The following is a 14,451-nucleotide window of genomic DNA, read 5'->3' on the forward strand; positions in this document are numbered from 1 at the left end:
AGAGCGGTTTGTTACCCACAGATATTTATTAAGAGGAAGGAATTTGGGATAAGTTTTGGAAGTAGAACGGTGCTTATGGCATCTTTTGCTTTACCCCATTTTTACATTTCTATGTTTTATGTTTGTTTGTTTTGTTTTGTCTTTGGCTGTGTTGGGTCTTTGGTGCTGCCCATGGGCTTTCTCTAGTTGCAGCAAGCAGGGGCTACTCTTCGTTGCAGTGTGCAGGCTTCTCATTGCGGTGGCTTCTCTTGTTGAGGAGCACGGGATCTAGGCGTGTGGGCTTCAGTAGTTGCAGCACGTGGGCTCAGTAGTTGCAGTGCATAGGCTTCAGTAGTTGTGGCTTGAGGGCTCTAGAGTGCAGGCTCAGTAGTTGTGGTGCACAGGCCTAGTTGCTCCATGGCATGTGGGATCTTCCCAGACCAGGGATCGAAGTGTGTCCCCTGCATTGGCAGGTGGACTCTTAACCACTGCACCACCAGGGAAGTCCCTTTCTATGTATTTAAATCTGGCAACAGGGACTTCCCTGGTAGCACAGTGGTTAAGAATCCCCCTGCCAATGCAGGGGACACACTTCGATCCCTGGTCCGGGCAGATCCCCCATGCCGAGGAGCAGCTAGGCCCGTGTGCCACAACTACTGAGCCCATGAGCCACAGCTACTGAGGCCTACGCGCCTAGAGCCCATGCTCCACAATAAGAGAGGCTGCCATGGTGAGAGATCTGTGAACCACAGCAAGGAGTGGCCGCTGCTCGCCACAACTAGAGAAAGCCTGTGCGCAGCAACAAAGAACCAACGTAGCCAAAAATAAGTAAATTTTTTTAAAAAATAAAAAAAAATCTGGCAGCATTTCCCTGTCGGTTTCTAGGTTTTATACCTTGTTTAGGAAAATCCTCCTCTTCCTCATCATTCTCTAATATTTTATTTTAAACCTTCTATAGTGTTATTTTAACGTTTAGATATTTAATCTGTCTGGAATTTATTTTTGTGTGGTTATGAAGTTCATTTTAACTTTATAACTAACTTTATATTATTCCAAATGGTAAGCTATACATTTTCCAGTAATGAATAGTCCATCCTTTCATCACTGTTTTGAAATACTTCCTTCATTGTATAATGAAATTTCACTGTGTACATAGGGCTGTTTCTGGGCTCTGCTTGGAAGGTATTGGAATCCAGAATTCGTTGGCAAGAATGGAAAAGCATTAGATGTGTTGAGCAAGAGAATGACAGGTTCAGGGTGTGGTTACGAAGCTCACTGGCCAGCCAGGTGTGCGGGGCAAGAACTCGTGAGAGGCAAGAGGCTGAGAATCAGATGCTGCTGTTGGGGTGGGACGGAAGGGACAGGCACCCGAGGCATCTTGAAAGAGGAAAGGTGAAGAATTCATCCTTGCTGGTTCTCCTGGGAGTGATGTCAGCTGAGCCACTGGGAGGAATGTACTTTCCAATGCTGGGTTACCTGAGACCAAGAGGCGGCCGGTGAAGGCAGCTCCTGGTCACCCTGATAAATGGGAGCCAGTTAACAAGACCCCCAGACACAGTCAGAGGTGGAGGCTCAGAAGAGCAGGTTGGGAGGCTCTGGGGGAGATCTCAGGCTTTCTGCTCATTAGGGAGGAAAGGGCGGTGGGTAGAAAGAAACCAAGTCCCCTCCACTTTGTGTGGAGATGGCTTCAGAATTTCCACATGAAGGAGCTCTGGGGGCAGGGGCATTGATTTGGGGCATCAGTTGTGTACCAAGAACACTGTTGTAGCTTTAATTGTGTGTCCATTCAGAGACACACTGGATCAGAGGAGGGGCTTAGGCTCCCGTCACCCCATAGTTGGACGTTACCTTATGCCTGGCACTCCGCACCTTCCCAGCCCACTCCCACTGCTCCCACCACCAAGGCCTCTGTCCCCTCCTGCCCTACTTAGAGTCCACACTGGACAATTCACCACTTAACTCAGCCCTCTCTGCTCCCCTCACTAGATCACAAATTCTTTGTTGTTTCCTTCCCGACTGCACCCTGTCAGCTCAGAGCCAGGCCGTAAATCCTGGCAGGTGAGTCCGCTCTGTTTGCTGTTGCACCAGCTCGCACCTGGGTCCGAGGCTGTGCAGAGGGTGTGGACGAAGAAGCTTCCACCCCACCTCCTGTTAGCTTCCTATGCAATTTGATTTCATTCAGCTAAAGTGAGGCCCCGCTCTTGAGGAGTTTAGGCACAATGAGGAACTACAAGGACTGGAGACCCAGAGTTTTCATAGGCTGCCAAGGATGGATGGAGCGGGGTAGGGTGGGCATTTGTGGCTAGGCTCCTTCAGTGAGAGGAGGATCAAGTTCTAGGCTTTGAGGAATGTTTTGGAGTTTGAGGCTTGCCCTGGGCCCATTTGATGGTGAAGGGTGGGGGAGTGGAGGGAATGGGTACCAGGCGGACACCTCCATTGGGGGGAGGGTGCCCCTTCCCTCACCATAGCCTCACCACGTCACATTCAGGACATTGTAGTGCTGTGGGCTGGGCTGTCTACAACATCAATCACCATTGCCTTCCGAAATTTCAGCTCTGATCGTGTCACTGTCCTGCTCAAAAACCATTGATGGCTCCCCATTGCCTAGAGAATAAGTCCAAATTTAAAGCACACCTTTTATTTTTCTTTAATTTTTAAAAATATTTATTTATTTATCTGGCTGCTCCAGGTCTTAGTTGCAGCACATGGGATCTTCCTTGCCATGTGCAGGTTATTTAGTTGCGGCATGAGGGATCTAGTTCCCCGACCAGGGATTGAACCCGGGCCCCCTGCATTGGGAGCGCAGAGTCTTAGCCACTGGACCACCAGGGAAGTCCCTAAAGCACGCCTTTTAAAGGTCACAACTATGGGGCCCTAATATATCTTTCCAGATTTGTTCCTTCACAGAACCTCCCTTCTCTCTGCCCAACTTCCACCACCCTCTGTGTCCCGCTCTCCAGGCCCCCATACCTCCTCCCACACAACTCGCTACTCTGATACCAGCCCACTTACATACCTGAGCATAGCCTGCTTTCTGGCCTCCTTATTCCTGTTCCTACTGTTCCTTCTTCCCATGATGCCCTTCTCACCTATCGTTAGCTACTGCAATCCCGTCTATCCTCCAAGACCCAATTCAGATGCTGCCTCTTCCACGAAGCCTTCTCATGCCCACCCTTTCCCTTCCCAGCTGACACTCATTTCCCCGTTTCTGTGCTCCGTAGCGAGTTATTAGGTCTGCAAACCACAGATTTTTACAAATGTAAAGGGTTTATATTGCTCCTTCTAGGATACCCCCGTTACCACAGGAGACTCAGACCTCCGAGCTTCTGAGGGGTTGGAAGCATTTGGCTCCCCAGCTGGACTGTCAGCAGCTTCAAGCCTGGAATTTCCTCTCTTTAGTAGCATGTATGCAGTAGGTGCTCACTAAGCGCTGTGAACTAAATTGAATTTGGTAGAGTCCACCGAGGGGTACGGATGCTGTTTTTGTCCCTGGCAGTGTGCCATGGCAGTGGCAGGGAAGGGTGCAAGCTGGGAGGGGTCCAAGCTAAGGCCCCATCCCCCCTCTGGAGAGCCTGGCAAGCAGAGAGGAGCAGGGTGGGGACGTCCTCCACCTGGCATAAGGAGAGGCCCCACAGATACCACTGACCAGGTTCCATCCCTGCATTCAAGCCCAATCAGCCCTGCATTCAGATCTCACCCTTAGTTTCATAAAATCACTTTAACCCATGGGCCAGAAAAGCCGGTTGTGGGCCCCTAGGCAATAGCTCAGGCAGGAAATTCCCAACGCTCCCAGCTGCGCAGCTGAGCAAGCAAAGCTGCCTCCCCAGACCCCTGGAGTGAGCCAGCCACCAGGACAGAGACAGGGATCAGCTGCATGGGGCGAGAGCATCTCTGAGCCCAGGCAGGGGCTGGGCTCACCCTTTCTCCACCTGCCTGGGAGGGCAGGGACCACTGGCCCTTGACTCTCTCCTCACCAGGGATTCAGGCGATTACTTTCCTTCCTCATCCTCTAACTTTGAGTCCTGGTCATGGTCCCTGCCTCTCCTGAGGTCCCTGCCTACAGCTCCTGGGGCACTGAGCCATGGGGCTGAGTAGAGTCAGGAGGGAGGGCATATCCCCCAGAGGGGCACCTCTGAGCCGTGACCTTGACGAGCTGCAGAGACACAGCTTTTCCAAATCATGGCTGGGCTAATCCTGAAGTCATGAGGGTCCAGCAGCCTCTTCCTGCCATTCTCTGGGGCAGTGGCCAGCCTGGTCATTCTTCCTGGGGCAGCAGACCACTGACCCTGATGGTCCCTGCATTTCCAGTATCTGAAGACCTGAGGGTCCCTTGATACCAAGAGGCCTGTGTCCAGGAACCCCATCTGTCTACCCACCTAAACCCCTTCCCGGGCAATCCGAGACACTGCCAAGAGTCTTCCAGAGGGCGGAGCTCTGAGTCAGAGTATAAGTTCCCCATCTCACTGCCCAACGGCAGAGCCACACCATGCTCCAGAAGCAGATGCCTGTCTCAGCCTCCCACTACCCGTCACACCCAAGCCAAGCGGAAGATGGCAGGCTCTCCGCCACCAGCACCTTGGAGGTGAGGGAGCAGGGCTGGGTGGGTCCGGAGCTGAGAGCAGGAGACGGGTTCAGGGAGGGCTGGGGGCACTGCAGACTCCAGAGACATGGAGCGCCTCGGCTAGGGCAGCCCCTGCCCGGCACCAGGGGACAGAGTCTAGCCCACTTGGGGCTGGGGTCCTGGGTGGATGGCCCAGCTGCGGGTACCCACGGGCTTGGCAAGACTCTGTGGAGTGGCTCAGGGACGTCCTGGGCCCAGCAGCACCCAGAAGGACAGTGCTCAGCACTGCTGGTGGTGGGTCATATTTGGCCTCTCCTAACGGTGAGCAGGCATTTACCTTGTGGACGTCTTGAACTGCCTGCTGTGAGAGTGTGTGGTGTGGTGTCCGGTGAGGATCGGTGCCATTGCCAACCTGTCTCCATTGGTCATGAGGCACCCCTCCTGGGTCTGTGGTCTAGACTCCTGGGTCTATGCAGCCCCTCATGGCCTTGCAGAGACACCCCAGGTTCATGGGTCAGGTTTCCAGGGCTCTAAACCAGCTCTGCCTCGGCTTTCCCATCGTCTCTGTCTTCCAATTTGCTGTAGGCATGCCATGGCAAGGGCTGTCAGCAGCAACATCTTCCTCCTTACCTTCCCCCGGCCCACACTAAATCATGGAGTTAGGTGAGTGATGCCCTGAAAGTGTCTTGTCCCTTTGGGGTGGGAGGTGGAGACCCTGCTCAGTCTCCAAGGAGCCCAGGAGGGAAGCCCCATGCTGTATGGTGCCTGGTGTTCCGCTGCCTGGGCCAGGATAGACGTCGCCTTCTGGGCTGTGTTCCTCCACAGCCCTCAGGTGGCTGAGATAGCCTCTGGTCCACACGCGCTCCTGCCTCTCCTGTCTCGTTGTGTCTCCTGGAGCTTGGGCAAGGAGAAACCTCCACAGAGGGACAGAGCTTACCTTGAAGCGGGAATGAAGCAATTGAGAGCTGTGCCCATCCCTCTCAGGTCCTGGAGGGTCCATGACTCAGAGCTGGGATTTCTTGCCCTGACCTGTCACCTAGCCTGGGTGATAAAAAGGAAAACAGCCATAGTGGCTCCTCCCAGGTGACCCCTGGTCTGGGGTGCTGCTCAGACTAGCAGGGAAATGCTCTGGGATCCCACAGAGTTCCCATCCCAATGCTCTCCCTTTAGGGAGGGCCCTTGCCTCCTAGAAGCTATCGCCAGGCTGGTCTGAGCTCTGACACAGGTGTTGCAGCGAACTGATGGATACACCCAGTTCTCTAGGGAGGAGGAGGTGGCACTGCCAGCCGGGCCTGCCCTGAGAAGCCCCGCGGAGGGGAGTTCCCACAGGTTCTCCAGGAGTTGTCCTCCCTCGTCAGCACCCAGACCTCATGCGCTGGTGTGGTTAGGGTATGTCTGACCCTAACCACTTCTGAAACAGGGTTGTCAGACCCTCCTCCCAACCCTCACCTGCACCTGGGAGCCAGGCCCTGGGAGCCCATCTGTAACTAAATATTCTTCCAATTTGTGGTGATAGCTAGTTTTTTTGGGTGTGAGGACAGCCCCAAAATGGGAGTTGAGGGTTTTACTCCTGCCTCTGCTATTAACTAGTCTAGTGCATGACCTGGAGCAAGCTTTTAACTGAGTTTGTTAATTCACGGTGAGAGCCAGCCTCCAGGTGGACGGAAAGGGCTCTGCCCTGCAGTCAGGTGGATCTGCGTCTGAGTCCTGGCCCCGCCCCTTCCGGGCTGCGTGACCCCATGTGAGATGCAAGCTCTCTAACCTCCGTCTTCTCCTCTGCAAAGCAGGATAATAGTACCTTCCTCAGAGTCTGGTTGGGATGGGGGGGCGGTAGTTGAGAACAGATGCAGCAACCCCAGGTAGAGCAGAGCCCAGCGCACTAGAGGAGGGTAAGGAATTGTATTCCCAACTTCCCCGCCAAAGTCCTATCTCTAAAGTGAGGGTTTGGGAAGGGGTAATATTGGATTGCACAATAGCCAGTGCTGAGAGTCAAGCTCTTTTCCATGTGAGCTGGCAAGATGCCTCTGTCCTGAGGAGTTTTCAGGGGAAATGGAGTCCTGGCAAGTCCAGCCCCAGGGACCGAGGCGAGGGAGGAGGCTGGAGCCAGGTGTGTCTGCAGCCTGAGCAGTGACTTCCCAGCAAACTGCCATCCAGCCACCCTCCCTGCACAGCTGTTCTGGTTACTAAAGCGTCTAAATACACTCCTCCACTGGTTGCCAAATAAGCCCTGCCTTCAGTTCTAGCCCCCTGAGTGCTCCCTGGTCCTTATCCCAGGACCCTCCAATACCCCCATGAACTGGAGGATTACTGCCCATCCCAACTCCAGGGCCACAACCTGGCCATGCCTGTTGTTAAACTTTCACCCTGATACCCAGCCAGGGCATCCTATTGGAAAGATGAGCTTTTCCAAGTCCCTGAAGTTCTTACCTGGATCCCGTAAGCTACCCCATACACTTGGGTTCCGTAAGCGTACTGGTTTCAGGTTCCCATAGTCACAGACGCTGTACTTTGATCTATTACGTCTTTCTACTGTATTACGTCTTTCTACGTCTTTCTATTCATTACCTCTGGGGCCATGAAGTTTTGCTTGTGTCTAGCGCCACTCCAATTGAGATGATTATATCAGGAGCAAACTATGTACACTCATGTTAATCCCAGAAGGTCATTTTTCACAGACCTCATTTCTGGAATCGTCTGGGCCCAAGACCCGAGTCCCACGTTCCCACTGCCTCCCTCTCCGCACAGCCCCTCTGGGCTCTCTCTCAAACCCTCCAGGCTCTGGCTCCCTGCTGGCAGATGTAAGAGTGCTTTGCAGAGTGCTTTGCAATTGGGTGTGTTCTGCAAATTCCTGGGCTAAAGGTGTAGTCTGAGGCTCCAGGCTGACCACAAAGGAGCCATCTGTGGCTGCTAGAAAGCGAGAACTTCTCCAAGTACCCTTACAGTTCTGATGTGCTCTGGCTGTTTAAAAAACAGAGAGCTGATGAAATGTGTCAGAAGAGCACTGTAAATAGAAGGACTGCCAGAGTGTGGGGATTATTTGGGGGCTTTGGGGGAATGAATGGTGAAAAGAAGACCTCTGCCAGGAAAATAGAGTTTCAGAGGACAAGACCAAGCACGAGGAGATCAGGGTAAGCAGCACCCGTCTTCGTGTTTGCCGACGGTCGCTTTCAAGTAAGGTGACAGTATAATTGTGGTTATGAACATGGGCTTAAGAATTAGAATTGGATTCAAACTCAGTTTCCTTTGATTCTAGCTGAGTGCCCGAAGTCAAAGGACTTAGGCTCAGATTCTCTATCTGTAAAGCAAGGCTAATAGTAAGACAAAATATAGAGATTATATACACAACACTCAGCATTTCGAAGACACTCAGCAGATGGTAGCTGTGTTGTTAATGGGGCTGAGTTAGAGTAGAAAGAAATGGTCAGCCTCATCGGAAGGTATCGTGTTAGATGACAGCAGAGAGCTTTTCCTGGAAGGCAGGGAGACCTCAAGTGAGGTCCCGTGGGAAGCTGTGGATGCACATTCTCTCCCAGCGAAGACACAAGGGAGCTGGGCAGGGCCAAGGGCAGCCCCTCCTGGAGGCAGGAGAAGACCTATGATGGCCAAGAGGATCGTGACCCTGGGTTCAGAGACATGAGGAGTGACCCCTGCCTGGGCTGAGGCCTCAGGCGGCTCCCCACTTGTAGCCCTCTAGCTGCCTTCTGAGAAAGTGGACCAGGGGGAACAGGTTTCACCAGAATTGCTCTCCTGGATGAGAGCTGACTCCTGCCTCCTCACCAGATCAAACCAGGACACACGCTCTGCCCAGGTGGGGAGTGAGAATGACGAGCCCATGTGCCCAGAGGCTGAGCCGTATTTCCAGAACCGAAAGAGAAGCAGTGTTGCGACCTTTGGCCCAGTTACGAAGCTCAAAAGGCAAAATCCCATTAGAGCAAGTTACTGACCATGAATATATTCAACACTTCAGAGTTAATCTCACAGAAGGAATCCTCAGGCCTGTATGTGTCTGCCAGTGTGGCTTTTGTTCCGATTGTGAGGCAGCTGGGGAGAGAGGAGGAAGCCCTAAAACTGACGTATGTATCTATCTCAGGGACTAAGCAACTGTCTTCCCAGCCACTGTCCTATTGTTCCTGGTCAGAATTAAGCCCCAGAAGAGGCTGGAAGGACAGCCATCAAAATAACAGTTCTCATGACAAGGAAAAAAAATGTTTAACTATGTGTGATGGTGGATAACTAAACTTCTTGTGGTAATCATATGGCAATACTAAATACATATATCAAATCATTATGTTGTATACCTCAACCTTATACAATGTTATATGTCAATTATTTCTTAACTTTTAAAAAGATGGCAATACCTCTATTATAAAGGTTTTATGAGGATTAAAAACTATAAGAGAAGTGTCTAGCAAATAGTAATGTTACCAAATGCAAGTCCGTGTACCCGATGCACAGTGAGGCCAAACAATACCAAAACATCGGAGTTTGGAGCAGAGGAAAGTTTATTGCAGGGCCATGCAAGGAGACTGGTGGCTCATGCCTTAAAAATTCCCAAACTCCCTGAAAGCTTTCAGCAAAGCCGTTTTACAGGAAAGGCGAAGGAGGGGCATGGTTAGTTGTTGCAGACTTCTTGGTGTCCAATCCTTTGTTCTTGAGGTCAGGTCACAATGTTCCTGTAAACCTCCACCAAAACAAATGTTATTCTCTCTCTGACAAGAAAGGGCAAGGTCCCAAGGCTCAACTTTTGCCCTCTGAGGTCCAGGCTCTGGTAAGAGGAGTGGGGTCCCTATGTGGGCTGGTTCCCTGCCTGGGAGCGTTGGACCAGCCTCCAATCTGGGTCCTCCTGCCAGTGCCCAGGCCCGGCTGAGGAGGTAGATCTCAGCTGGCAGTGTCCTCAGGGCGAGATCCCCAGACCCTGCCCAGATCTCATCACTGAGGAAGCCAGGCACCCAGGAACCAGCTGGCCCTCGGGCTCCTCAGGCCACCCAAACAGGGGTGGGTCCCACGGCCTGTGACCCATGGAGACCCCGCCGCCATTAGGTCGCGGAGGCAGGGACTGGGGAGAGGTTCACTGCTGCTTCATGGCCTGGGCCCGGCCAGTGGGCAGCCATGGCAAGGGCTCTGGAGCTCTGCGAGACCCAGCACCCAGCCTGTCCCCCAGGAGCCCAGTTCACCCGCTGGCCTGAGGCTGGAGGGTCCGGGGGAGAAGGCCGCTGTCCACCTCCACTGCACTCTCTGCCCCAGGACCCCCGTGAGGCTGACTGAGTGGGACCTCTAACCCCTGAGCTCAGGGTCTCGCACTAAGGGTCGGTGCCTGCCCCGCCCCGCTCCGCCCCGCCCCTACTACATTCATGTTCAGTAGATGCTATTACAAATAGTATTATCTCTGATAACTGTCAAGGCAGGTGAAGTATCCGTGGACAGTCTTGAGTTGAAAATCAAAATAATTATAAATAGTGACCTTTTCTGAGTGGTGGCATCATGGGGACTTTTTTCCTTCATACTCTCAAGTTTTTCCCTAAATCCCAATGTTATATTTTTAAAATTTTTTCTTTATTTATTTGTCTGCGTTGGGTCTTCGTTGCTGCACACAGGCTTTTTCTAGTTGTGGCGAGCGGGGGCTGCTCTTCATTGCAGCGTGCAGGCTTCTCATTGCCGTGGCTTCTCTTGTTGTGGAGCACGGGCTCTAGGCGCCCGGGCTTCAGTAGTTGCAGCACGTGGGCTTCAGTAGTTGTGGCTCACAGGCTCTAGAGCACAGGCTCAGTAGTTGTGGCACACGGGCTTAGTTGCTCCGCGGCATGTGGGAGCTTCCCGGACCAGGGCTCGAACCCGTGTCCCCTGCATTGGCAGGCGGAATTTTAACCACTGTGCCACCAGGGAAGTCCCCAAGTATTATTTTAAATGGAGAAGAATTGCATCTTCTTGGAAGGGTAGAAAGTGATTCTAGTAACATGGAGTGGACGATGTGGAGAGTAAAGGGTTCCAGTTCAGAGGCCTCTATAAATATCATTGGGTGGAGTCCGATGGTGTCTGCCATGGGCGTGGGCTGGGAGTGGAGAGTAAAAAGACTCATCTAAGCCTGGGTGAAATGCTCAGGAAAGGGGCTTCCAATTCCAAGATCCAAACAAGCAAGACAGGGACGGAACAGGCATGAAGCTGTCCCTCTTCCCGGGTGTGCTGGCTCAGAGCGGGGTGAGGACAAAGCCCCTCACGCCCACAGCCTCGGGCCCCCTGGGGACCAGAAGCATCCTCCAGAGCCCGGAAACACCGATGGACAGTGGGGAGGTTACTTGAGCCTGGGCAGTGGGAGCCTGTGCAGCTCTCTCTGTCAAGGCCACCTGCCACAATCGCCCAAAGAGTGAGTCCACTGTCCCCTCAATCCACAGGAGGAGCTGTCTCCCTGCCACCTGCTGACAGTGAGGGTCATCCGGATGAAAAACGTCCGACTGGGTGATGTGGGTAAGTAACCCCCTCCCTCTGCCCTCCTTCTTGTCTGCATCTGGGGCCAGGATGGAGACAGGCCCCAGGGGAGAAATGGTCAGGTGTGGCTGTGTGTGTGCGCGCATGAGTGTGTGTGTGTGTGTGTGTGTGTGTGTGTGTGCACGCTCTATGTTCAAGTTGTATTTCAGACTTTGGGATCTGTATCATTTTCCCAGGCCCCTCCCTCTAGCTGTACCCTTGGCATGACCGGCCCCTGCAGTCGGCCTCCTCCAACGGCTCACTTTGCTCTCCCCTCCCTGGGATCCGTTCCAGGAGTAGCTTCTCCCACACTGGGCACACCTTGCCTCTGCATGAGTTTAGGGGCTGTTAGAGGTGGCAGGGAAGGAAGGGCCCTTGAGTACCATGGAGCTGGCTGCCGGCCAGCCCCAGTGCCCTTCTCAGGACCTGGGTCTCAAACGGGTTCTACAGTGCATGCCAGGTGCCCCATAGCGCCGAGTTCCTCAGTTCAGGCCATGGATGTGGTTTGACTCACCAGGGCTCTTTGTGCAATGTCTTCTTGCAGCTTTAATGTACCTTTCATCCCAGCCCCTGCTGCATTCCCAGACCACGGGGGCCCAGGGAAGTCTTTGGCTTCAGGAAGAAATGAAGGCATCTGGGTGGGCAGAACAAAAGCCCCTCCCTATGCTGCCCTCATCTCCCCCCACCCCATCCAGTGAGGAAGCTTGGCCCTCAAGGAGGAGAAAGCTCTGTGTCAAGGCCCATGGCTGAGGGGGTCCCCACTCACTGGTGACCACACAGGAATCATCCAAGGGCTCCAGTTTCCCCCAAAGCTCTGTTATACTGCCCTCACCCCAGGATTCAGTTAGCCTGGGAGAGCCGTGACACACGGGGAGGTGTCTATGCCCAAAGCAATTATAGAGTAGTAACAGACGATGGCATTCTCATCTTGTCACCACGGAATTTAGAACTGGAGGACACTGAAAGCTGGGAGTAGCTGAGGAAAGCTGCTTTGAGGGGACAGGGTGTGAGCATCCAGAGGCCTGGGGAGCCCAGTCTGAGGGAGAGGAGCTGCGTCCCCCCGAGCCCCTGCTGGGGGCCAGCTGGGGCCAGACATCCAAACACCATTCATGCGCAGCACAACCTGAAGGCAGGGCTGTGGGGCCCATTTCGCACATTGAGGATTAACTGCCGAAAGCAGAATCAGTGTTTGGTGCCAGGTCTGGACCGCTGGGGGTTAGGGGAGACAAGCCAGGAGGAGGAGGTCAGGGCCGTTCAGAGGGTTGACAGGAATCTAAGTGATGGGCATCTGAGCTCTTGAGGAAGGGATTACGTGATTTCCTGAGGGCTTTTATGCAGATTGTGCAGGAGCACAGGTGGGAGAGGTTGACAAACCTTCCGGGAAGCTGTCGCTGCAACACTGCAATGTAAGGATGAGTGTGGAGGGTGGAGGAAGGAGGGCCCTGGAGCCCCAGAGAGAACAAAGGGATCAGGCAGCATTCAGACAGGGCCCCTGGGAGGGTGAGTGTCCAGAGCCCATGCCAGGGGAGCAATTGCAGCCAGCATCATTTTGGGCCTGGCTCTGTCACAAGACCAGCCAGAGGGCCACGGACTTCTTGGGCTTCTCGGGACCCCTCAGGCCACCAGTGGGTGTGACCTGAGGAGCCTGGAAGTGTCCACTGGACCCAGGACCTGGCTGCCTCTTTTGCCTTTCCTGCCATGCCAGCGTGGGTCATCAGACACCTCACCCCATTTCCCTCAGGGACGGCCACAGCTCTCACACGTCCGCAGCTGCCTCGCCTGCCTCGGCTACTCTGGAGGTGTGTCTGTCCCAGCCCTGTGCGTCATGCGGGCCTCACACTCTCACGGCGTGCCTACACCTGTGCGCTCAGACCTTCCCCCGCGTCCAGGGCCCTTCCTTTTGTCTTCTCCCTGCTACACCCTTCACCTACAAGCCCTAGAGGTGGGGGTGGGATGGGGAACAGGAACCAGAGAAACAGGCTGAGGTCTGCTCCACCACCCTCCTCTCCCCCCTCCCCACACGCGCCTCTGGCACACAGGCTGCCCTTCGGGGACACCCTGGCCCCTTTGGGAACCCCTTTTTATGTTTTCCTCATTTCCCTAAAGAACAGCATCCGGGGGCAGCCATGGTGTCTGGGGGTGTCAGCAGCCCAGGTCACGTGTCTGGATCCACAGTTGTCACAGGCTGGGCTCTGTTGCTGCCTCACCTGGGTGGAGTCTATCCTAACCTCTTGCAGGTCCTGGGTTAACCTTGCCCCACATTGTGCCTTCCAGCTTGGATCAAAAACAAGCTCCTCGGGCTTCCCTGGTGGCGCAGTGGTTGAGAGTCCACCTGCCGATGCAGGGGACATGGGTTCGTGCCCGGGTCCGGGAAGATCCCACATGCCACGGAGCGGCTGGGCCCGTGAGCCATGGCCGCTGAGCCTGCGCATCTGGAACCTGTGCTCTGCAACAGGAGGGGCCACAACAGTGAGAGGCCCGCGTACCGCAAAAAACAAAAACAAAAACAACAACAGCAACGAAAACAAGCTCCTCTCTGGTTCAGTCCTGTAATGGGTGCCTGAGTTTCTAAGATTTCCAGGAGCCTGAAAGGGATGACATTCAGGGATGAGATTCAGGAGTGACTGCCCCATCAAGGAGCACACCACCCAGCCCTGCACCAGGGCTGGGAGAAAATCAGCCCGGAAATCTTCCCGCTGTCAAGAGTTTTTACTCCTCTTGGGAAAATAAACTCAAACCAGCACTCCCAGGGGGTGGGAGGTAGGTGTCTCTAAGGTATAAGGAAGACAATGTTCTTGACATCTATAGAGATCATTGAGTCATACTGGCCACCCACATTCTGGGAAAAGAGACATGTCATTCTGATGACCAAGCCCTCTGTCACTTCATGAAGAACAAGGATTAGAACCTATCTGTGCTTAGGAAATTCCCTGAAGTCCCTGAAATTCTCAGAATTGGGTCATCCTTGCTTAACCACTCTTCATTGCCAGCTCGACGCTCACTGCCTTACAGTCAGCTAATGATACCCATGCCCCAGATGGTCACCTGGGCCCGGCGGCTACCCCATCATCCCTCCTTCCCCAGGATTATCCCCTATTGGTCTGTACTCTCCTTCCCAACCTTGTGGGGGAGGAGGTGGAACGGCTCCCTGCGAAAGGACTGGGAAATAAATTAATGCTTGACATGTGGGTGTCTGATCAATCCTGGCTCTTCCAGGAGTCTTTTTATCTTAATTAGAGATTTAAGCCTTCGGCCAAAAATCCTGAAACTTTATTTAGTGGATTTAATGGGACAATTTTAGGCATGGACTGATGATAGGAAAGGGACGATAGAGGGAAAGGGGCCTTTACAGGGTCCTTCAAATCACGCTAAGCAAGTGGGTGTAGGCCTGGTGGGTCCCTGCCTGCAGGCGTCTTGTGCACAGGAGGCAGACCAGCAGGAGGTGCCCCAGA

At 53.7% G+C, this 14,451-nt stretch overlaps 1 protein-coding gene across 1 annotated transcript in view; it reads left to right on the top strand.

The window, feature by feature from the left end:
* The window catches only part of PLA2G4E (phospholipase A2 group IVE), a 61,086-nt gene that overhangs the window by 10,839 nt on the left and 35,796 nt on the right, over positions 1-14,451 (top strand). The window contains exon 2 of the mRNA XM_007460198.1: positions 10,927-10,999. Within this exon, the coding sequence (XP_007460260.1) occupies positions 10,927-10,999 (73 nt within the window). The remainder of the gene's footprint in view (positions 1-10,926; positions 11,000-14,451) is intronic.

The sequence above is a fragment of the Lipotes vexillifer genome, unplaced genomic scaffold, assembly GCF_000442215.2.
Source record: "Lipotes vexillifer unplaced genomic scaffold, Lipotes_vexillifer_v1.1 scaffold408, whole genome shotgun sequence".
NCBI lineage: Eukaryota > Metazoa > Chordata > Mammalia > Artiodactyla > Lipotidae > Lipotes > Lipotes vexillifer.